The following is a 23,673-nucleotide window of genomic DNA, read 5'->3' as shown; positions in this document are numbered from 1 at the left end:
TTCCAGAATTCACCACTGCCCCCCATTAGTTTTACTTTTAAAACCCTTATTACTTTGGAGAAGTAGATTAAAAATGCTGATAGAGAAACTAGGCAGAAAATGTTCAGTATTGGTTTTAAGCTGACAGAAGGCAGAAGTAAACTGAAACTTCAACTTTGGGCATAGAGCTAAAAATCTGGATTTGAAAAGAAAACTCTACACAACCATTAAGCCAATCTGACAGAGCTCTGATCATTAGGTTGCATCAAACACTCCCATCCTCGTACTGAGCAGTGGGGGAAATGTGTAACATCTCGATCCCCATTCCCCGAGCTGTAAAACTGTACTGAACAAAGACTGGATGAGAAGGAGAGAACTGTGAGCAGTGTGTCCAGCTAAGCTGAGAGATCGCAGGTTATTTTTATTCTCTGCTATGCTGAGAGTTGTCTAACCTTTCTTTTTATTTGGGGGGGGGTGGGAGGGTGGTGTGGTCTATGCACGTGTGCTTGTGTGCGCACATGGGGTGGGTTATTGGAGGTAGGATGCTGCACATGCTTGCACATAGAAGTCAGAGGTCAATGTTCAATGCTTTCCTCTCCAAATTGTTATTGTTATTGTTGCTGTTGCTGTTGTTTTAGAGAGGGTCATTCACTGAACCTGGAGCTCACTGATTGGCTAGGCTGCTTGGTCAGCAAGCTCTGGGAATCCCTGTCCGGACCCCAGCAGCACTGGAGTTATAGCTCCACAGGCTAACAGGCTTTCATGAGTGCAGGAGATCAGAACTCGGGTCCTTATACTTGCTTGCATAATCTCTCTCCAGCCCCACAGACTATTTTTGTTTAGAATATAAAAGTCGTCTCCTTGAATGATCACAGCCAAGTCTTGCTTTGAGAACATGGCTTGATATTTATTACCAGGAAAAAAATTAAAATAACTTAGGGGAAAACAATGGGCTGACCTATTTATTTCCAACCGAAAAAGCTCCGCGTGGATTGACCTGGTCTTCCCCACTACAGCAGAGCTGTGCTTAGGACAACCCTTAAGAGGACAGAGACAAAGACAGAGAATGGGAAATTCTATGCAGACTTCACACTGTGTAACAGCAAAGTCCAACATCCACTGCAAACGATAAAACAAAATAAGAACTTGGTATTTTCTAGGACATAAACGCAGAAGAAGACAGAGGCGCTACCCAAAGCATGGGTAGGAAGTCTGGGAGGGTTTACGGGTTTCTTGCCTTTTAAGGTACACAGGTTTTCCCATTCTAAGGCATGGTTTTATTAATTTAATCATTTATCTAAAAGAGATAGGATTTACAAACAGGCCAGGATTGTTACATTTTCAAGCACCACCCATCTAAAATTAAATAGTTTTTTTTTTTTTAATTAACGAGGAGAAAAAAAATCATTTCCTGGCAAGATTTTTCACTGAGTGAACGATTTGACACAATCTTCATGAAATGTTTCTTGATCTTTCTGGTTCGTGGACATTGAGTTCCTCTAGTAAGGTTACTCAGTTCCTCCCCATTGGGAGTTATTTCCATTCTTCTGCCAAGACAATGGTAGGACATCAGCGCTCACAGTCAATCATTCAGACGTTCATTCATTCACTGATTCAGCCAATGACCACTTAGTGCCCGACTACCACATATAGGTCAAATCTAAAAGGAAATACTCACTTAAAGCTATTTTTAAATTTAACTTATTTTAAATTTTAAATTAAGACTGCTTTTTAAAATTGATAAAAAAATAAGTATTGTAAAAATCAACGAAATGATTCCTGATGATATTCTGCTATGCTCATACATCCCTGCCTAGCCCAGTTGTCATCAGAGAGGCATCATCCAGCATCTGTTGGGAGTAGATGCAGAGACCCACAGCCAAACACGAGGCAGAGCCAGAGGAATCCTGTGGAAGAGGGGAGGAGGGATTGTAGAAGCCAGAGAGGTCAAGGGCACCACAAGAACACTGCCCACAGAATCAACTAAGCAGGACTCACAGAGACTAAAGAGACAGTTGAGGATGGCGTATGGGTCTAAGCTAGGTCCTTTGCACGTACGTTATAGCTGTGTGGCTTGGTGTTCTTGTGGACTCCTAACAATGGGAGTGGGGCTGTCCCTGACTCTTTTGTTTGCTCTTGGGACCTTTTCTTCCCACTGGGTTGCATCATCCAGCCTTGATCTGAGGGTTTGTACCTGGTCTTATATCTTAGGCCATGCTTGGTTGATATTGCTTGGAGGCTGCTCTTTTCTAAAGGGAAACGGAAAGGGATCTGGGAGAGGTGGGAAAAGAGGGGAAACTGGGATGAGTGGAAGGAGGGGATATAACGCATGAGAGAAGAATAAAAAAATTTTTTTAATTGTCATGGCTTAAGAGCTTAACTAAGATGAGGTTAGGGGCTCCTTTCTCTGGGGACAGCAGCAGAACGCTAAAAATCTCATCCGGTGAGGGCTATGGCTAAGTTCTAGAGCCCTTGCCTAATATATGTATGAGGACCTCAAACTCTAATGCCCAAATAAACGGATAAATTATCTGAAAAAATAAAATATGCCATCTTTGGTTCAATTAACTGCTGTGTGGGATAGATGTTTCCCATTAATGCAAGGTCTCTCTGAACCTCTGTGGTAGAACATAAATGTGACTACTCATTCTATAAACAAGCGGTTTTTGATGTAAGCACACATGGCTGTAACTCCTATAAATTGTATTTGCGTCAGACACAACAGTTACGCAGCCTAACTTGCTATGCAGCCAGAGCGGACACTGGGGATCCCCTGCCTCTGTTTCCCAAGTGCTGGAGTTGCAGACATGAGCTCCTAGAGTCATCTAAAATTTATCTTGAGATGTTAATGAATGTACAGAATCCTTTCATAATCATGACTTTCTCAATAAATCTACAAGCATTCAAATTAGAAGCTATCAAAAAAAAATAAGTTACAAAATTCTGAAAACAGTTTCAACAACTTACTGACATATGGCAAAAGGATATATAGCCTTGGTTTCCCTACGACAGTAAATTCAAAAAGTCATTTCAGTTAAACTAAATTACAGAGACTAACTGTTTCCTGGAAGATTTTATAATGTACCTCCTGAATAAATCACGGCAAACACGATCATCTAAAATCAATAAATTCTCTTGGGTTCATCATATTGGAAAAAGAATCCAATCTGCGCAGGCAAATTTGATCAAGGAGAGGGGAGGGAGGGAGGGAGGGAGGGGAGAGGCAGAGAAGGAAGGGAAGGAGAGGAGGGGAAGGGAGGGATGGAGAAAGGAGTGAGGGGACAGGAGAAGAGAGGAGGAGAGGGAGGGGAGGGAGAAAAGGGATGGGGGAGAAAGGGGGAGAGAAGGGGAGGGGAAAGGAATTAAGAAGAAGCCACAAAAACTATTAAGAACAAAAAGACAGCAAGATGAAATGGATTAACCACAAGTTTTTATAATGATTCCAAAAAGCACAGAGAATTATTTACTGGAATTACTCAATGACATGTAATCATGGGGAAATTCCTAACTTCCAGGCCTGCGAAGCATCAAATTAGAGGCTCAAGAAAAGCTTTCCGCCTTCACCCAGCATGATAAAGTTAACTCTATACTCACAGATGCACGATATATAGAATCTGTTTACCTAAAACCAAGGCAGACTTGTCACAAACAAGCACCACAACAGTCTTAAATGTAATGCACCGCTCTGTGTTACCTAAACGTAAACCTGAAGCCGTCGAGAAAACAGCACAAGCGTCAGTGTTTCACATATTTCGAGATTTCATTCTACACTGGGTCTGTGCCTATAATCCTAGTGCTTGGGAGATGAAGGCTGGAGGATCAGAATCACAACCTAACCATAGCTGCAGAGCAAGGCCAAGCAAGGCCAGCCTGCGTCATAGGAGACCCTGTCAGAAAGGAGGAGGAGGAGGGAGGAGGGAGAGGGGAGGAGAGAGGGGGAGGGGGGGAGGGGGAAAGGGGGGAGGGGAGGGGAGGAGGGAGGGGAGGTGGGAAGGGGAGGGGGGGGAGGAGGGGGGGGGGGGGGGAGGGGGGAGGGGGGGGAGGGAGGGGGGAGGGGAGGGGGGGAGGGAGGGGGGGAGGAGAGGGGGAAGGAAGGGAAGGGGAAGAAGGAGGGGAAAGGGGGAAGGAAGGGAAGAGGAAGAAGGAGGGGGAAGAGGGAGAGGGGAGGAGGGAAGGGGAGGAGGGAGAGGGGAGGAGGGGAGAAGGGGAGAGGGGGAGGAGGAAAGGGAGAAGGAGGAGGACAGATCCATTATAACAAGAATCTTTCAGTTACACACGCAAATGTGAGTATGAACTGTCCCCCATAGCCTTGCATATATGGGGTTTAATTGCTAATGGGACTTGGGGAAATGACTACATCCAGAGGGCTCTGACCTGGCATATAGATTAATCCCTTGGTAGATTCATACTATGATGATATATTTGGAATCTAGGAGAAAATAGAAGCTGGGTGGGCTTCTTGGAGAAATGGGTCACTGAGGATATCTATGGAGAGTTCCTTGGTCTAGCTTCCCTCACTGCTCCTCCTCCTCACCTCAAGTTTTCTTTTCTTTTCTTTTCTTTTTTTTTTTTTTTTTTCCGGAGCTGGGGCCCGAACCCAGGGCCTTGCGCTTGCTAGGCAAGAGCTCTACCACTGAGCTAAATCCCCAACCCCTCACCTCAAGTTTTAATTGTTTCAAAATCATTACATCAAGGAACATCTAGTTTCACAAAATTCACCAGAACAGAAGGAGAATGAGGTAGGAAAGTCAGATATAATAGAGTAATTATGCACACCAAGGCCGACTGAAAAGCAGTCATGAACAAATGAAATCTATACAGCCGTTGTCCAGGGCTAACTATGTTTTACAAAGAGCTGCCACAGGCTACTGAGATATCTCACCCTGGCCTACAGTAGGCGGTCCCTTATTTCAGATGGCGGACCCCCTAGGGGGATGTGTCTCCTGCTTCTCAGGGTCCCAGACACCATCCTTTTTTACAAGGAGCTTCTGTGGGCTTCTGAGATGTCTCTATCCTGGCCTACTGCTGGCAGTCCCTGTCATGGTATGCTGTCCCCAGCACCTCCTGTCCACCAGGATCTAAGGGACTCAGATGCATTTGTTGGGTGGTGGGGATGCATTAACATACCCTTTAGAATTTGTATGTTGATTCCTATGAAACTGACTGAATTTGGAGAACGGGCTGTTAAAGGTATGACAATAAAGTTAGGGCCTGAGCCTAACTTTACTGGTATCCTTAAAAAAGGAGAAATTAAATGTCAAATGTCAAATGAATGTACACACACAGAGGAGAGAGAATAGAGGCCTGAGAAAGGCAGCCATCTTCCACCAAGGAGAAAAGGCTTAAGTCTTCAACCAAGGAGAAACCAATCCTGCCAACAACTTGATCATACACTTCTAGACCGACCCCCTCCAAATGGTGAGCAGATAAGGTTTCTGTTGTTTAAACTATCCAATCCTATGAAAGCCTTAACAAACTAATACAATGTTAGCTTACTCTTAGACACACGGCTAGTCAAGAACTCCTAGCTCCGTTCACAAGGCTCTCTGACCCTGTGACAGGTCTCAGCAAAAGAACTGGAAATGAGGGTGTTGTGTGACACTCGCAGGCCTCCCGTGCACACTCCTCAAGCAGAAACCGTGTCCAGAATGACCTCCAGAGCCCCATCATAGTGTAAGCAGCACTTAATGAATCCCCACATGGTGGGAATGAGGTCTGTTAACGTTACGTGGGCAAAAAATAAATTTCTACAATAACCAAAGTTTTACACGCTTGTGTTATAGCAAGATATAAATCTTGCTCTTATAAACCTAAACTCTTGTGAATGTAGAGCCAGACTGTTATAATAAGAACGAACGGAGCGGATGGGAAGTGATTGGGAATTCAGAACTGCTATGTGGTAGGGATAAGACGTTAATGGTAGCTCAGCCTTAGGAGCGGTCTCGCCTCCCAAGTCATTCTGTTCAGGGACTGGCAGGGAGAGGAACGTAATGCTTCTCCGTCTTGCAACATACTTTTGGAGAAATAACAGGCAAAACCAGAATATAACTCTGTGGCGTAGACTTTCCTAACAGAACATTTGTTCAACATGGCTCGGCAACCCATGAAGTGTGTCAGACACACCCTAAGAAGTCAAGACTGACAAATGGTGGCGGAAGACTCCAGGCTTCTGGGGTTCCCCATCTGATGACAAGCGGCCCTATCTGTGTTGAAAGCTACCCAGAGGTACGGAGACAGCCTGTGGTTACCAATCCTTGATGTTGTAACATAGAAGCATTTCTTGCTGTCTTTTAAAACTCTCAGAAGTAAGCGGTAGTGTGGAGGCGATATCGTAAAATTCCATAGAGTCAGAAACTGCAAGGGAGGGAGGGGAGCGTGAAGTACAACTTCAGAAACATCAGCCGGTGCTCACCTACACAATGCAGTTTTGACTTCTAAAATCATGGTGTGCACTAAGAGGGAAAAAGCCTCGGATCGATGGACTCCGCTGGCTTTTGAAAAGCATTGTGCAGTTCCACAGCAAGAATTCTCTCAGTGGAATTCCAGCAACAAGTGTCAGTTATTGTTGTATGTGTCTCCTGTCTGAAACACCATCTTTTCAGACTGTTACCCTATCTTACCAAGACCCAGCCAGGAAAATGGGCAGCATCAGAGGCAGAATCGTCCACGATTCTATGTAGACCGCAGCATCTCAGGCTGAGGCCCATCAGGGGCTGTCTCCTTCCCAACTCTCACCCAGTCGTGGGGGATTTAAGTATTCTGTGACGGTTGTTTTATAGACCCTAACTAGGACAAACACAAAACCTACCACTACTTAGAGCAAATCTAAGTGTACGTGGCCTAAGATGTTACAATTTATAATCAATGAATACCTTCCCTCCTGACAGGGCAGCTCACAATTCCCGAACACCCTCCACTACTTCCTGATGCCGGTGTCTGAAAGGGCAAGCTAGCTACCTCACACTGCAGACCAGGCGTGTGGTCTAGTTTTGTACTACTTAGGAAATCTAAGCCTTAAATTAGCTTCTACATTAAGAGAGAGAGAGAGAGAGAGAGAGAGAGAGAGAGAGAGAGAGAGAGAGCGCCAACAGAGTGTTCTGCCCAGCTATCTTTAGGTCACCTTGAAAGAATAAAAGTGAACATGCCAGCCACCACCCAAGGAAGACACACAGGACTGTGAGTCAAGCAATACTTACTGAGCCACTGCTGTGCTCGAAGCACTGGGGCAAGCATTGGCCATGACAGATACGGTGGGAACAGACACGTTCCCCTGTGCTCACAGGAGGACCGGGCAGTGTACTAAGTGTGGTGTGAAGCACCAGCAAGGCGCTGTGAGTGCAGAAGTGAGTATCCGCTGCTCAGCAGGATGCCAGAGGCACTGTAGGAGAGGCAGCTGGATAGGTGAGGGTCCAAACCTCAGGCAAGAACAGGGAAGGTGTGTCAAAGGGAAAGGCGGCATGTGGGACGTTATGAAAGCGCCTTAGAGGATCTGAGGTGATAACTGACCCGCAGACACTAGTTAGCATAAGTTTAACATGAAACCCAAAGGCTAAATTTGGACCAAAGATAAAAGAAGGAGGGGAGGAAGAGAAGAAGCGGGAGGAGGGGGAGGAGGAGAAGAACAACAACAAGAAGAACAAGAGGCACAAGAAGAGGAAGATGACAATGATAACGATGACAATGATGGATGATGAGGACAAGGAGGATGAGGGGCAGTAAACGCATCACCAAGGATATCAACTTTATAACATGGGTACCTGGGAGTCAGGGGCTATGATCTAACCTTGGCCAAGATAGATGACTTCAACTAAGGATGCTGGGAGCCTAAGTGGAGCAAGACATAGACACCGCTATTAAATAAAATCTCAGGCCTTCCAGGAGCTATGGGCCACTAAATTGAAAAGAGGAGATGGGGGGCAAGAAAGCTATGCAATCACAGTCTTCGTGGATTTTTATTTTGGTGTGTACAGTGTATGCGTGTGCGGGTACATATATGGATGTGTGGACCCATGCATAGAAGGAGTCCATGTGGGAGACCAGGGGTGAACATCAGGTATCTTTCGCTAATGCCTTCCACCTTTTTTTTTTTTTTTTTTTTTTAGGAGACAGGGTCTCTCATTGAACCTAGAGCTGCCATTTGGCTAAACAGATTTGCCAGCAACTCTCCAGGATGCACTATCTCTGACCTTCCCTGCCATCACTGGAGTTACATACGCGTCTCCACATCAGGCCTGTACACCAGTGCCAGGAATCTGAACTCAGGTGCCCATGCTTGCGTGGCAGACTCTCCGCCCACTGAGCAGTCTCCCAGCCCTGATCATGAATTTTTAACTGGGTTACCATCAGGACAGATTTTCAGTGTAACAGAGGTCGTAGTTTCTGCCCCGGTAAATCTAGCAAAGACGGGACAGGGACAGGGAGCTCAGTGGCTTTCTCCTCTGCACTGGACACCACTGACAGTGCAGCTAGCCATTCCTGAAGCTATTTGCACTCAGTAAAACTCTCACCTCTAACTCATCACCAACTACTGGAGGCAGCACAACAAGTACCTCCTTCCACAACTATTTCAGTCCACATACACTGTATGCTGATTAAGTTCTCACTTTCCGGTTTTGTTCTGTTTTTTTATTTGCATAACTTAAGCCAGACAGCCTTTTGAGAGCAGACTCTGGAACGATGGATGTACTGAAAAAACTCACTGCAAACGTAATATAAAGATTATGACTTTGGAAAATAGGAAAAGCAGATTAGCAAAACCTCTCTCACTAGTCTTCAAGATTACCCCACGGTTGACCTTTCTACTAAAGTACACTGGGTAGAGACCACTTGGAGGGAGAGGGGAAGAGGGAAAAAGAGAGGGAGGGAGAGAGGGAGGGAGGGAGGCAAGGAGAATGGCCATCTGTAATCTTACAATCCCAGTATTTAGGAGTCTGAAGCAGGGGGATGACAAATTCAAGGCCCCTCCGAGCTATGCAAAACCCTGTCTCAAAACGAGCTATGCAGGTAGGCACAAAAGGTCAGTATATCCACCTAAGGTCGAAAGTTGCATCACTCAAAGCTTTATAATCAATAATAAAAATATATACTGTGTCAAAATGGCTACCATTTCTAGCTTCCTGTCTTTATTATTCTTTCAATGAGTAAGTGTCTTAGCGCCCTCTGCTGGCCACTTGTTGCATGGCATCTCCTAGCACTGCCTTCTCCAAGGTGCAGACACTACCAGTTAGATGGCTAAGGCACAGGTATCCTAATTCCTTCTTGGGAGTCATTGTCACAAAAGTGGGGGAGGGTGTCCAGGAGTGCTCTCCTGCCACTGCTTGTGTATGGTTTCCATCATAGCTGCCAGATTCCACAAACACCATCCAATGGCTTCTGATCTCTATCCACCACACATACTCAAACATAAGCCTCGTTTCTCCACTCCGAGACACACCCATGGGACGCGCCCATACCACCCTCCTGCCTACCCGCCTGATCTAACAGCACTCTGGCTCCCCTACCATTTGTGTAAACGGAAGTCGTAACAAAACCAAAAACAAACATTCAAACAAACAAAAGAACTTTTGTTTTGGCTTGGGACAAGAACAGAGATCTCCACCGATTTCTGAAGGACCCTAAGCAAACTTAGGCCATTTTCTGCTATGTACTCTGCATGCAAAGCCATGTTCTCGGAGCTGGTGAGTATAAAGCGAAAATGTCTCTCAAACCTGAAAACTACTGAAGATGCTCTAGCTTCTGTAGGATCAAATATCCACCCAAACACCATCGTTTACATAAGACAAACAAGCATATCCATTTCATTAGTGCGGAAACTTGCTTTCATGTTAATAAACGCTAAAAATACATATAAATAAAAATGGCTTTCAAATAAATCTCTTTCTGATCTATTTCCAGTTTGAAATTTGTATGCCTATCTACCCGGGCTCATGGAGAAATTTCTCCGGCAAAGGGGTGGTGAGTTAAGTCGGGGCCTGAGTAGAATCAAGTGGTAGGAACCGTGCTCCCCTTAGTTCTCACCGTCTCACTCGTTTTCATTCAGGAAGCAGAAAGAGTCTCGGGCAACGCGTACAGAACTTACCGCTCAACAGGAGAAGCGAAGGATGGGGAAAGAGGTAGGAAAACACAAGATGTGTCCGTCTCAAGCTACACTTTCCTGGTGAGCCAGTGTGTATTGGTTTGATATTATGCACTGTGCATGGACACTATATAAAAAACGTTAAGATTTAAAAATAATCCCTGCCATCAGGGACCTCACAATCTGGTCGATCAAAACAAATGCACCAGGGCTGGGGAGACGCTCGGTGGTGAAGAGCATTTACTCTTCCTGGCAGGGGACCAGCACCCATGTCAGGTGGCTCTCAACTGTCCCTGACGCCAGGGAATTCAAGGCCTTCTTCTGGCTTGCACGGCACTGCACTCACAGAGACACGTACACATGCATGCAATTAAACATAAAATAAATCCCCTAAAAAAAACCTGCAAAAAAAAAAATTAAGAACAAAGTGCCACGTCCTTAAATAAAAACATTCCCTGCAGATTCCATAAATACACGCATATACACAGAAACACCTTTTCACACAGAACATTATCACCGCAGTACTAGCTATGATGAACTCCAATGGAATTTCTGACTTGTCTTTTAACTCTTTAGAGTTTTCAGGTCTTTTTCTACCATGAAAGCATAGTCCCTTAAGAAGGGAAAATAGATTAGCACTTCATGAAAAATGTGGTAAAGATGCCGCTTATGAATGCAATGGTGTGCATAGGAAATAACCTGTGATGTAAGCAGAGTTACACAAAAGCACACACTGAAAGGAACCACGTGGTGTTATCAGTGACTTCTGGATCTGGGAACTGCAGTGATTTTTGTGGTGTTTTTCATTTTTTCTAGGACTTTTTTCACAAAGAACAAACAAACAAATTCCCTCTGTTTAAATTCTAATGTGTGCAGAGACGTGTGCGTTTCTTCACCTGAAGTCACTGTAGAGTGAAACCGAGCTTTTTAGCCCTAGGTCACAGTCTGCTGGAGCTGCCCTGTGGTGACGGTAGCAGCCCAAACACACAGGCGAAGTGTCTGTGTGTTAGAGGTCAATACCATCGCCACCTTGGTGGGGAACAGGAAGGCTCAGCTAATGGCGATTGTCCATTGAGTTGGTGTTCCTCCTGCCTACCCTGTGTCACAAGATGGGGGTCCCCTACGTCATCATCAAGGGAAAGGCCAGGCTGGGCGCCTGGTCCACAGGAAGACGTGCACCGCTGTTGCCTTCACACAGGTGAACTTGGAAGACAAGGGTGCCCTGGCTAAGCTGGTGGAAGCTATTAGGACCAATTACAATGACAGATGTGACGAGATCTGCTGCCATTGGGGAGGCAGCATACTGTCCTAAGTCTGTGACTCACATTGCCAAGCTGGAAAAGGCAAAGGCTAGAGGACTTGCCACTAAACCGCATTAAATGTACACTTAATTTTCCTGTACATAAATATAAGTATAAAGTTATCATCCATGGAAAAACATTTTTTAAAGAAATTCAAACACTAAACACTTATTCACCCTTGAGCTGGCTGGTTTTGCTTGTGCATAGGGGTGTGTGGGTGTGAGGATGGGTGTAGGATGCGTTATCAGTTTGAAGCAAGAGTTATCTGAGAAAAGGGAACCACAATGGAAAAAAGGCCTCTCTAGTAAGCACAGAGCACTTTCTTAATTAGTGGTTGGTGTGGGAGGGCCCAACGGACTGTGGGTGGTGCCACCCCATGCAGGCCGTCCTGTGCTGCCTGAGAAAGCAGGCTGAGCAATCTTGAGGGAGCAGGCCAGCAAGCAGCACTCCTCCATGGCCTCTGCGTCTGTTCCTGCCTCCGGGTTCCTTTCTTGAGTTCCTCCCCGGACTTGGATCAGTGAGTGTCACCTCAGAGTTGTAAGCCAAAACAAAGCTTTACCTTGCCATTGCTTTTGGCAATGGTGTTCCATCGCCACCAGTGAAATACTAACTAAAACAACAGTCATTCAAATGTGGATGTCTTGTTTCTCTTTAAAGATAGCATTTACTAAGTAAGTAGCACACCTGGAATCAGAGCTGTGCTGATCAGGATGTCCACTTCCTTGCATTGCTGAGCAAAGAGCTTCATTTCCGCTTCAATAAACTCTTTGGACATCTCCTTCGCGTATCCTCCTTGGCCCTCACCAGACTCCTTCAAGTCCACCTCCAAGGGTTCAGCACCAAGGGATTTGAACTGTTCCAAGGCGGCAGCTCTGGAGTGTTGAAGGGAAAACAGTAGGTAATTCCATCAGGGATGTAAAGTCCTCATTTACGCATTACATTTTATTTTTTTTTTTTTTTTTTTTTTTTTTTTTTTTTCGAGCTGGGGACCAACCCAGGGCCTTGCGCTTCCTAGGCAAGCGCTCTACCACTGAGCTAAATCCCCAACCCCTATGTACACATTTTAAATCAGTGGTTCTCAGCTTCCTGATGCTGCGACCCTTTAATACGGTTCCTAGGTTTAGGGTGACTCCCAACCATAAAATCATTTTCATCGCTACTTTATAACTGTAATCCTGCTACTGTTATGAATCATAATATAAGTATTTTTGGATAGAGGTTTGCCAAAGAGGTCTCAACTCACAGAACCGCTGCTATAAGTAAACCATACGAAGTTCAAAGTGAAGAGTTTAGTTTGCTATCTCTGGCTTGATTGTTTCAATGACTTCTTAGACACAGGCAGTTCTTACATATTTTTTTCTCAGGGGTAAAAACAAGAATTCCAATTTCTACTTAAACAAAAAAGAGAATGTCATTATTGCCAACCCCAATTATGTTTCTTTTGATCCTAATATTGATAATGATATGATATCTGATATATATTAAGATTTGCTGTCACAGGCTGGAGAGATGGCTCAGTGATTAAGAGCACTGACTGCTCTTCCAGAGGTCCTGAGTTCAAATCCCAGCAACCACATGGCTGACAACAGTCTATAATGGAATCCGAAGTCCTCTTCTGATGTGTCTGAAGACTATGCACATACATAAAAATAAGTAAATACATAAATAAATTAATTAATTAAAAAAGATTTGCTCTTACTCGCATCACATAAGTTGAGGTTTTCCTATTATAATTGTCCTGAGTCTGTTCTCTTTGTGAGCTTTTTCCCACACAAATGGCTTTTATTAGAAATACTTTAATATTCAAATAAAGTGATTGGGGAGGAGCTCTGTCTTCATAAGTTAGTAGACTGGTTTTAGAAAGCAAATAGATATAGTGGTGCATGCCTACAATCCCAGAATGTAGAGGGCGGAGACAGGAGGGGGAATGGGATTTCAAAGAGAGTCCAGACCATATGAGATGGTGTCTCAAAGGAAAATCATAAGGAACAAATGGTCAACTATAAAGCGCCAACATATTTAGATCATGCAAAATATATTCAACTTGAAATAAAGAAATAAATGGCACCCAATCACTGTACTTAGAAAATGGGAGCCAACAACAACTTCAGAGGTGGAAATCACCACTATCTCAGCTCTACAACAAACCTCCAGCATCCTAGATGACAGCAGTCACAGCAGGTGCCCACTGCAAGTACAAATATGGTCACTGAGATATTTTATATAGTAACCAGGTGTCCCCGTGAGGCTCAGCTTCCTGCTCCCGCCACCAGGCCGCCACTCTGCCTTCATGGACTCTTATCCTATAAACCCTTTTACAAGCTGCTTGGGTCAGAGTGTTTTATCACAGCAACAGGAAAACAGCTAGTCCATCAGAACTAGTGGGACACATACGTCACAGAACTGATGCACAAAGAACTCACAGAGACCATGGCAGCATGGTCATGGCCTAGAGCAGGTCCAAACCTGCCAGGTCAGCATCCCAGCACAAGAGGGAGAAGTACGCAGGCGCTCTCATCCACAACCAAAAAACTATCTCCAAGTACCAAACTCCCACAAAGGAAATGAGCTCCTCCAGGGCAGTCTTGGTGGGTTCACCAGCCACACATAAGGGCAGGTCCCACGCCAGCAGAAGCAAAAGAAGCTCAAAGGTGTTTCTGAGATGGTTTGGCTCATGTCGCTCTGTCTGGGCATTTTCTACCTTTCTACTCTTTTGCTTGTATACTATGGTTTCTGCTTTTGTGTTTTTATAGGTTTCGTGTGTCTATGCATGTGTATTTATATGTGCCTGTATGCATGTACCTGTGTGAGTGTGCACATGTGTGTATATGTGTGTATGTTGATGTGTACATGTGTGTATATGTGTGTGCATGTGTGTATGTGGGGGGGTGTGCATGTGTGTATGTATGTGTATGTGTGTGTATGTATGTGTACATGTGTATGTATATGTGTGTGCATGTGGGTGTGTACATGTGTGTGTGCATGCGTGTGGGTAAGCGTGGGGTATGTGTGTGTACATGTGTGGGTGTGTGTGTGTGTGTGTTTGTGTGTGTGTGTGCACATGGGGTGTGTACATGCATGTGCATTTGTATGCATTTCTCATTCTTTATTTTATTTTTAGACTTTAGTGGGGGTGTGCTCATTTTTTTTTCTTGTCTCTGTCATTTTTACTTGCCTGTTTGTTTTCTTGAGCGAGAGAGAAAGGTGTGTAGTTGGAAGGATGGGGAAGTAGGGAGGATCTGGGAAGAAATGAGGATCAGAGTATATTGTATGAAAAAACATTTTCAATTAAAAAAAGGAGAAAAATTAAATCATAAAATCTGCAGGAAAAAGGATAGACTTGAGATATATAATGTTAAGTAAGGTCACTCAATCTCGGAAAGGAAAAAAAAAAAAAAACAAGCTTATGTCCTCCTTCACAGTCAGAACCTAGTCTATAAAATATACATGAATATCAATATATGCAAACAGATGTATGCACGGGTGCAGAATAACACTGGCAAAGAGAATAAGAATGGGATGCCCACAAAAGGCACATGAGTCATGAAGAAAGACAGAGCGCTAGATGCTTTTCTAGTCTTAAGTCTGTCGTGGCTTCTTTCTGTGGTGCGCAAAAAATATAATTGATAATTAAACTGTAAACACACAGCTTCAGAATGGCCGTTCTAGCTAGAATGAAATTCAGTAAGATGGATGGAGTTCGGGGCTGAACAAGTGTTTGCTTGAGTGCCTGAACTAATCAAGCTGCATGACGTCTTCATTACATCACAATGTAGTGTGTTACTTTATGGTGATTTTTATAGTAAGTAAATAAATGACAAATGAAAGTAGGATCTTGGTTACCTTTCAAGATAAGACACCGGGACCCAGCCAACTTATAAAAGAAAGCATTTAGAGCTCACAGTTTCAGAGGGTCAGAGGCCATGACCACTGTGGTGGGGAGCATGGCGGCAGGCAGCTGGGCATGGTGCTGAAGCAGTAGCTGAGGGCTCACATCTTGAGCACAAACATGGAGCAGAGAGAATGTTAACCGGAAACAGTGTGGGCTTTTAAGATCTCAAAGCATGGGGTTGGGGATTTAGCTCAGTGGTAGAGCGCTTGCCAAGCAAGCACAAGGCCCTGGGTTCAGTCCCCAGCTCCAAAAAAAAGATCTCAAAGCATGCCCCATGTGACACACCTCCTCCAACAAGACCATATCCCCAAATCCTTCCCAAAGCTTTCCACTAAATGCTGACCAAGTACTCAAACATGTGAGCCTAGGCAGTCCTTCTCATTCAAACCACCACAAGCGGACTGAACAGCAGCTGTACTCTAGTCACCTATTCAGTTCATGAACGATGACACCAGTACACCAAATGCTCAACAGCTAACCTGGCAAGTTTCAGATCATTTCTAGGTCAAAATATATCTACTGCTACTCTAGTATCAGTATCCATTATAATGGAACCACAGACAATCCACTTTCTAAAGGCTTGAAGGTTTGGAAACTCTGCACATCAGCCGACACTACAAGTAAAGGAACAGAAGCAATGTCACTTTTGGCCCCAACTCTCCTTAGCTGAAGTCATGACTACTCTGAAATTGCCTCATTTTTCTCGTGGAGGTGACGTGGATTCTATAAGCACCTCACCTCCCTTCTCTAAGGTCACGGAAAAGCTGTTCACTGTGTTCTATGAACGTTCACTCTGATAAGTCACGTTCTTTCCAACTTTGATTTTTTTTTTCTTATATTCGTGATTGGGCAGTGTAAGGGTATGGTTCAGTCAGTAGAGCACGTGCTGAGCACACATGAGTCCCTTGATTCAACCTCCAGCACTGAAAATTAAATTAAGAAGACTGCCAGCCATGTTGTTGCTCCAGTGCCCTCACTTATAATCAACATATATGTGTTGTGAACCAAAAAAAAACACAAAACAAAAAACAAAAAAATCAAACAACAAAATGATAACTGGACTTAATAAACATTTAATAAATGCTGGTATCTGGGAGCTGGAGAGATAGCTCAGTGGTTAAGAGCACTGACTGCTCTCCCAGAGGTCCTGAGTTCAATTCCCAGCAACCACATGGTGGCTCACAACCATCTGTAATGGGATCGGAGGCCCTCTTCTGGTGTGTCTAAAGACTGTGAAGGTATACTTATATACAGAAAATAAATAAATCTTTAAAAAAAATTGCTGGTAGCTGGCATCTTCATCAATGAAGGAGAACTTTCATCCAACTCCTCTTGGCAAACAATGGAGGAAAATGTTTTATGGCTGTCTTAGAGAAGTACAACATACACAGAAAAATGGTTTCTCCTACATCTTCTATAAGCTCCAGAGAAAAATGCTCAGCTCTCCCCTTATGTCTGACCCAGATGCCTTAGCAAAAGTACTGCAATTGTAGTTCCTGTGTGGCTACTCCTAGGTAAAAAGTGCTTTAAAGGGTGGGTCTGTAGGTCAGTGATGGAGCGCTTGCCTGGCAGGTATGAGAATGGGGTAGGATCCTCAGTTTCCCCAGATGTAAGTGTTTGGAGGCTGTGACACCAGTTTAATCTATTTCTATCCACTCAATGCTAGACAAAGTGTCCTCCCAATGTACCTGTTAGCTTTGCTCATGCCCAGCCTGGTGCCCAGAAGCATTCTAAAGATTAAAGGGACAGAGTAAAGCAACATGCTACAAGTTCACTAGAGACAGCTCTGGTCCCATTGCCAACGTACAAAAAGAACTATGGCCTATTAATTATCAATGACTTTATTACTTCTGGTAAATAATAATTTTTTTTATTGAGCCAACTTTTAAACAGCTAAAAGAAAAAACAAAAACATTTTTAATTGGAACAAACAAAGAGGAAAGCATTATCATCTCTACTGTAACAATTACAAATGCCTATTTCGTAACAAACGTTTTTGGTTAAATATTAATCACTAGTCAAATGCTCACCTTGTATCAAATCCTCGGACAACTGCGCCCATTGACTTTGCTGCCCCTGCAGAAGCGAGCCCGGCAACGCCACCGCCAACTATCAGGATCTGGGGGGGATGGGAGGGGGGAGAAAGAACAAGCAACGTTTTAAAGCTTGTTACCAGGTGATGACAAACGATCACCAGGCGGCAGCTCCTGGTGCCTGGTACGTAGTTAACACTCAACTGATGGTGCAGATCAGCCTGCGAATGCGACAAAGGGTCTATCCTTCCGCTGACTCCTCGGCGTTTTTAAAATCGATCGAAGAAATCTGCCAGCTGAGGACAACCTTCCCTAAAAATAACGCCCCGGTCTTCAGCAGCGTCTCAGAGCAGAGGCCTTGCAAACACAACAGTGGCGCACGCGTTAAAGATTGACCCATTCCTTCCCACTGTACAGAAACTACCACCAAAACACCAGGATGCTATTCCAACTGTCTCTCCCTCTCCAAATCCAAGGCTTTCCTGGGTTCATAAAACACAGAAAACCACGTCCAGGGTGGGCACGACCTTGACAGAACATCTATGATAACTGCTATTTTTTACTTCTGAAGATCTGGGAAACACACAACTGAGGACCATCTTGAATGATCTATATCTGAAATTTGATACAATACTAGTAAATCTTGGCACAGAAGGATCTGAGCCAAGAGACCCCAAGAATCCCACAGAGAGTCCAGCCTCCCCAGCCTGCAGAGAAACACTGAAAACACTGTTGCTTCTGGCCTTGAGCTGGCCTTCCTGAGAAAACAAGGCAAGTTATGCATCCCAGAAATGGCTAGATTGAAGGAACCCCTTGTTCCTGTAGGAACAAGCAAATGTCACCCACAGAAACAGATGTTTGTAAATACTCGCCCACCTATCAGGCCCACACTACTTCTGCTTTTCTAAGAAGTCTATGTTATCCAAACTGTGTGTCCCTGGGACCCCTAGGCAGTGCCTCAGAAACCATGGCAAAGAATGTTGATGATGATGGCTTATTTGGGACGGAAAAGTCCACAGAAACTGAGTCAGATAGGGACCTCAGCAAACAAACATCAGAGTCTAAACGAAAAGCACCAACCCTGTTCTACACAAAGTCCCAATAACTCAAAAAAAAATCATAATAACAATAACAAGTATAAGAAACTTACAGGGGGGCTGGGGATTTAGCTCACTGGTAGAGTGCTTGCAAGCGCAAGGCCCTGGGTTCGGTCCCCAGTTCCGGAAAAAAAAAAAAAAGAAAGAAACTTACAGAACCGGGCTAATTATCCTGTCAAGAAATAGCGCAGATGCATGAAACACTCTAATCATATTCTAAGGCAAGGAGGGGGGGGCTGAAGGCCATCCTAAGCTACAGAGAGAAACAGTATCTCAAAAACAAAAGGAAAAGGACTGAAAAGGATACATGATTACAGTTAGGAGAAATAAAATTCAAGAGACCTACTGTACAGCAAAATAGCCTGGCTAGGGAAACCACTCAGTGAGTAAATTGCTTGCTGGACAAATACAAGGACCTGAGTTCAGATCCACAGCCCCCATGTAAAAAGCGAGGCACAGGGATTGGGGATTTAGCTCAGTGGTAGAGCGCTTGCCTCGCTTGCCTAGCAAGCGCAAGGCCCTGGGTTCTGTCCTGAGCTCTGAAGCAGGGAAAGAAAAAAAAAGCGAGGCACAAGGTGGAACATCTGTCTTACTTTGAGTTGCTATAATATAACCTGTAGGAATGACCCTACATTAGCCAGACAGACCTTTGGTTTCCACATCGTGGATCACCCTCCACCTTGCTAATCATTCAAGGCAATGGTTTATATCATTGGCCCAGGGAGTGGCACTATTAGGAGGTGTGGCCTTGTTAGAGTGGGCGTGGCCTTGTTGGAGTTGGCATCACTGTGGGGGTGGGCTTTGAGGTCCTATGCTCAAGTTCCACCGAGTTAGGAAGAGAGTGCCCTCCTAGCAGCATGAAGAAGACAATCTCCTCCTGTCTGCCTTCAGATCAGGATGTAGAACCCTCAGCTCCTTCTCCAGTACCACATCTGCCTGCACGCTGCCATGCTTCCCACATGATGATGATGGACTGAACCTCTGAAACTGTAAGCCAGCCCCAGTTAAATGTTTCCTTCATAAGGGTTGCCTTGGTCATGGTGTCTCTTCACAGCAATGAACCCTAACTAAGACACATTTCAAAGCTGGAAGCCTTCTTTTCTAGAACACACTAAACTCCATTTTCCATTTCAGTATCATATACACGCTGCCCCCTTTGGCTAGCACCTTAAGTCCTGAGTTCCTTTTCCCTTCCTTCCTGTCTCTGCTCAGATGCCAGAGCCCTTCCTATACTCTAGCTTGGGAAGTTAGCACACTCTCATTGGTTATCGTCCCATCATCTTGATCATTCTAACTACATTACATCATACACTCATCTGTGTTTTCCCGTCTTCGTCGTGACATGTAACTTTTATGCAGTAGGAATGGTGCTTGTCTTGTACAGGCTTGTCACTCACTGTTCTTCCCAGCACCCATCCATCACATGCATTAAAGTGGTTTTAGTTCATTTTAGACAAGTTAAAAAAAAAACTCTGTTTAAAAATAAATTTAAAATATTATTCGTGACAAGCCCCAACTATACTCAATTCTTCTACTTTATAAAATGATTTCCTACAGCAAGCCAGTTTCTTAGGCTGAGTTTATTTCTTAATGACATTTTATTATTTGGTGGTAGGGGAGGGAAAAACATGTCACGGGACACATGTAGAAGTCGGAGATAACTCATGGGAGTTGGTTTGCTTCATTTTCCTTCTAACAGTGGGACCCAGGGATTGAACCCTGGCTCATCAGGTTTGAAGACGGAAGAAGCCTTTTCCCCTCTGTCACTGAACTTAAACACCAGCAGACACAGTCCCCTCCCTACCTCTTAATAACTTGGTGACTCTCCTGTTAAGCCTCTTGGGGTTTTCGTTCACTTTTTAATCGCACATTACAAGCTTCCTCTCAAATCCCCACCTTTGTAAAACGATGCTAATCAAGACTAAAGTGTCGGCTGGCGTATCACTGCATTCGGCCAGTGTAGGGGCAGCATCGCGTTTCTGCCCAGTTTGAACGCCAGATGTCTCCTCACGGTTATGCAGTAAGATAGATTTTTACATTTCAGATACAGGAAGTTTAGCGTCTTGTGTGCCATATATCTATGGTGTTCACACACATGTTCTTGCCACACATCCTGGCCTTTGTTTAAAGGACTTGCTTTTCTTTCCATGGTCTGCTTCACTCAAGGCTGCTTGGGTTTGGGTTTGGGTTTGGGTTTGGGTTTGGGTTTGGGTTTGGGTTTGGGTTTGGGTTTGGGTTTGGGTTTGGGTTGGTATCAGGAGTTGCCTTCAGCAGCGACACCATTGGTCACTGTTGCCATGGCAATGGCCATACAGTCCCAGTAAATCTTTTGGCTCAATTCCCAAGTCCACCTGGGAGCAGTTATGTCAGACTCCAAATGAAAGGCAGACATCTTCTGCCTTCTTCCTCTTTCTCTTCTTTCTCTCGTCCCTTCCCCTCGTCCCATTCTCCCATTAAATCTCTCCACGTGGCACCATGTTGGCTTGGTGTGTTCTGTCCAGGCATGGGTTTGGGTTTGGGCTTAATTTTGGTTTTGGTGTTGGTTTCCCTAGCAGATTTATTGGTAGAATTGTTCTGCGTTTGTAAAACAAGTACTTAAGAGCAGAAAGTAGGCAGATGGATGACTCCATCTACACATCTTGTTTCCTATGCCTGGACTCGGGTTTATATTCACTGGACACCCTATCGAAGGGCCATGACATAACCCCCTAGGCTGTACCCTCTCATCTCTCTGCTTGTCATTAACCTCTCTTCCTCCCTCTACTCCCAATCGGGATTCAGGAAGCAGCCCCCTCCCAATGTGCCTTGATTGGACCACCTCCCATAATCTCCTGTCCTCTTGATGCCCCTCCATACCCTCAGCTGACAAGACTGAAGAAATCAAACAAGTGTTTTCTACAAACTAAGGTACAGTAATCAGGAAACACAGATTTACTGAATAATATCTTGAAGTTCTTTAAAAAGTAATACTAAATTCACCCACAGATCTAGACAAAATCCGTTTTAAGAATTCAAATAAGTCAAAAACTGAAAAGGCAAAAGGAAAAAGACTAGAACTTTTGAAACAAACAAAAAAGCCAAAATTTCTTTTTTTTTCCAAGCAATATTCAATGTTCAGCTCTAAAACGTCACTTTAAATTTCTAAGTATATTAACATCAGCAAGGCTAACACCCAGCAAGATATTTAAAAATAACCATATTTTATGACACCTTCAATTTGTCCCATTAAAAAACACTGGAAGTGGGGCTGAAGAGAGAGCTGAGAGGTTAACAGCACTGACTGCTCTTCTAGAGGTTCTGGGTTCAATTCCTAGCAGCCGTGTGGTGGCTCATAATCATCTATAATGAGATCTGGTGCCCTCTTCTGTCATGCAAGCATACATGCAGGCAGAACACATATACATAGTAAACAAACAAATCTTAAAGATAATAATTATTATGTATAATAATTATAATTATTACTATAATATATATGTATATATTGAAACACTGGAAGTTATACATACCTTCGCTGGGGGGACTTTTCCAGCAGCTGTGATCTGACCAGTGAAAAACCTTCCAAAATGATTGGCTGCTAAAACAACAGCCTTATAACTGAAAAAATAAACAGACAGCTCCATAAAATAAAAGGTAGAAAGTCCACACATTACTACAACTTGTCAGTTACATAGCTTCGCAAGCATAATGCCGGTATGGTACTCTACGGAAGGATTATTTCTGAGCACTGTTTATATACTTACTGACCTTTACAATCAGCCTCTGAATGCCGACAATTACTACACTTGCTTAGGACCACTTGACCACGGAGACTCAGCTAGTTAGCAGCAGAGCGAGGAAGACCCTAACCAAAAAGCTACTCAGCGGCTTCCTAACAAATACAGCAGACTAGCCAAGATAGAAAAAGTAAAGACATTACACTAGGGGAGGTCTAGATTAGCTGTGACATTGTATATAATAATATTTCAGACTCAGAGGGGAGAAACCACTACCTTGGATCTGTAGTGGGTGAAAGCCTGGGCTCCTGAGACAGACCAAATGAACAGATCTGAGCCTGAGCAACACTCTCCTCATCTATGCAATCAGAGCCAAGGAGTGCATCAAGCTCTGAAGGCTACTGAGAGAATGAAGTTAACACGGGTGAAATACCCAGTGTGGTTCTTGTCACAGGACAAATGCTTGGTAAGTACAATTTAACTACAGAAACGAGTTATCCAAAAAAACCAACAGTGAGCCGAATCTTTTCTTTAATAGGATGTCTGGAGCACACTGCACTAATCCATTTCCACATTGTCTTTACTTAGTTAAATACAACTATTCTAATACTAAGACTCATGTGCTGGCGCCCTTGTAGTTGTAATACTTAGTAAAACAATTAATATAAAAACATGCTGTCATCACTGCTACTGCTGTAAGTTAGTCATAGTGAAGCAGAAAAAAATATTCTCAAGATGGAAAGTACGCGTTTCTAAACGCTCCATTCTGTCTAAGAGCAACCTGCAGTCCATGGCCCTAATGGAACCTACTGATATTGTCTCGAAACATGCTGTTTGCTCAAACGATTCTGCAGCCAAGAGCACTGTTCCAGAGATGAGGACAGAATCAAGAGCAGAACTCTGCATGGTACACGTTAAGCCCCACCTTGCGAAATGGTCACTCTTCCAGTCACTAAATATGGCAACAATTTCTTTTGGCCCCTGGCATAGATTTTATACCATAAACAATATTTTTAGTAAATCGTTTGCTACCTTATACTAAGGAGAACTAAGTGTGTTTCTATTTATTTATCGCTTGTATGTGTTCGTGTCAGAGTACCTATGTCAGAAGACAGAAGCTGTGATCAGAAGTGCTTTATTGATTGATCTATCGTGGACAGCCTCCCCACCCCCCAGTTGTGTGAACTTGTTTTAACTTTAATGAAATGACAACCCATATGAGTGGCGAGTTTCATACGCGGCGTATTTTAAATGTTACACCTAAAACAGGAAACTCGGGCCTGCCAGGCAGTTTGGTCCCAGGACCCCACATTTACCAAGCTGAATAGTGGCAGAGATGTGTAATCCTAGCACTGCCTTGGCAGCGATCGGGTGTGATGTGAAGCTGGGAGCTGGAGATCAGAGAATCACCTGGGAGGTGACAGAAGCAGCTAAGCCTAGGGTACAAAACTCGGTACGAACAAGAGACCCTGCCCCAGTAAGACAGAAGAACCTACTCCAGAAACCTGTCCTCTGACCACCAGATCTCCTTGCCGGACTCACGCATGCACACACAGATAATGATAGACTTAAAAAAGAAAAAT

At 44.1% G+C, this 23,673-nt stretch overlaps 1 protein-coding gene across 6 annotated transcripts in view; it reads right to left on the bottom strand.

The window, feature by feature from the left end:
- Positions 1–23,673, bottom strand: part of Nnt (nicotinamide nucleotide transhydrogenase) — a 93,992-nt gene that overhangs the window by 52,405 nt on the left and 17,914 nt on the right. For all 6 annotated transcript variants that reach the window (XM_032898852.1, XM_032898857.1, XM_032898854.1 and 3 more), the window contains exons 5-7: positions 21,884–21,971; positions 17,278–17,366; positions 12,040–12,227 (exon numbers count right to left, since the gene is read on the bottom strand). In XM_032898852.1, the coding sequence (XP_032754743.1) occupies positions 12,040–12,227; positions 17,278–17,366; positions 21,884–21,971 (365 nt within the window). The remainder of the gene's footprint in view (positions 1–12,039; positions 12,228–17,277; positions 17,367–21,883; positions 21,972–23,673) is intronic.

Source organism: Rattus rattus, chromosome 3 (assembly GCF_011064425.1).
Source record: "Rattus rattus isolate New Zealand chromosome 3, Rrattus_CSIRO_v1, whole genome shotgun sequence".
Lineage (NCBI taxonomy): Eukaryota > Metazoa > Chordata > Mammalia > Rodentia > Muridae > Rattus > Rattus rattus.
The sequence above is the reverse complement of the archived record's forward strand: the minus strand, read 5'-3'. Positions and strand labels throughout refer to the sequence as shown.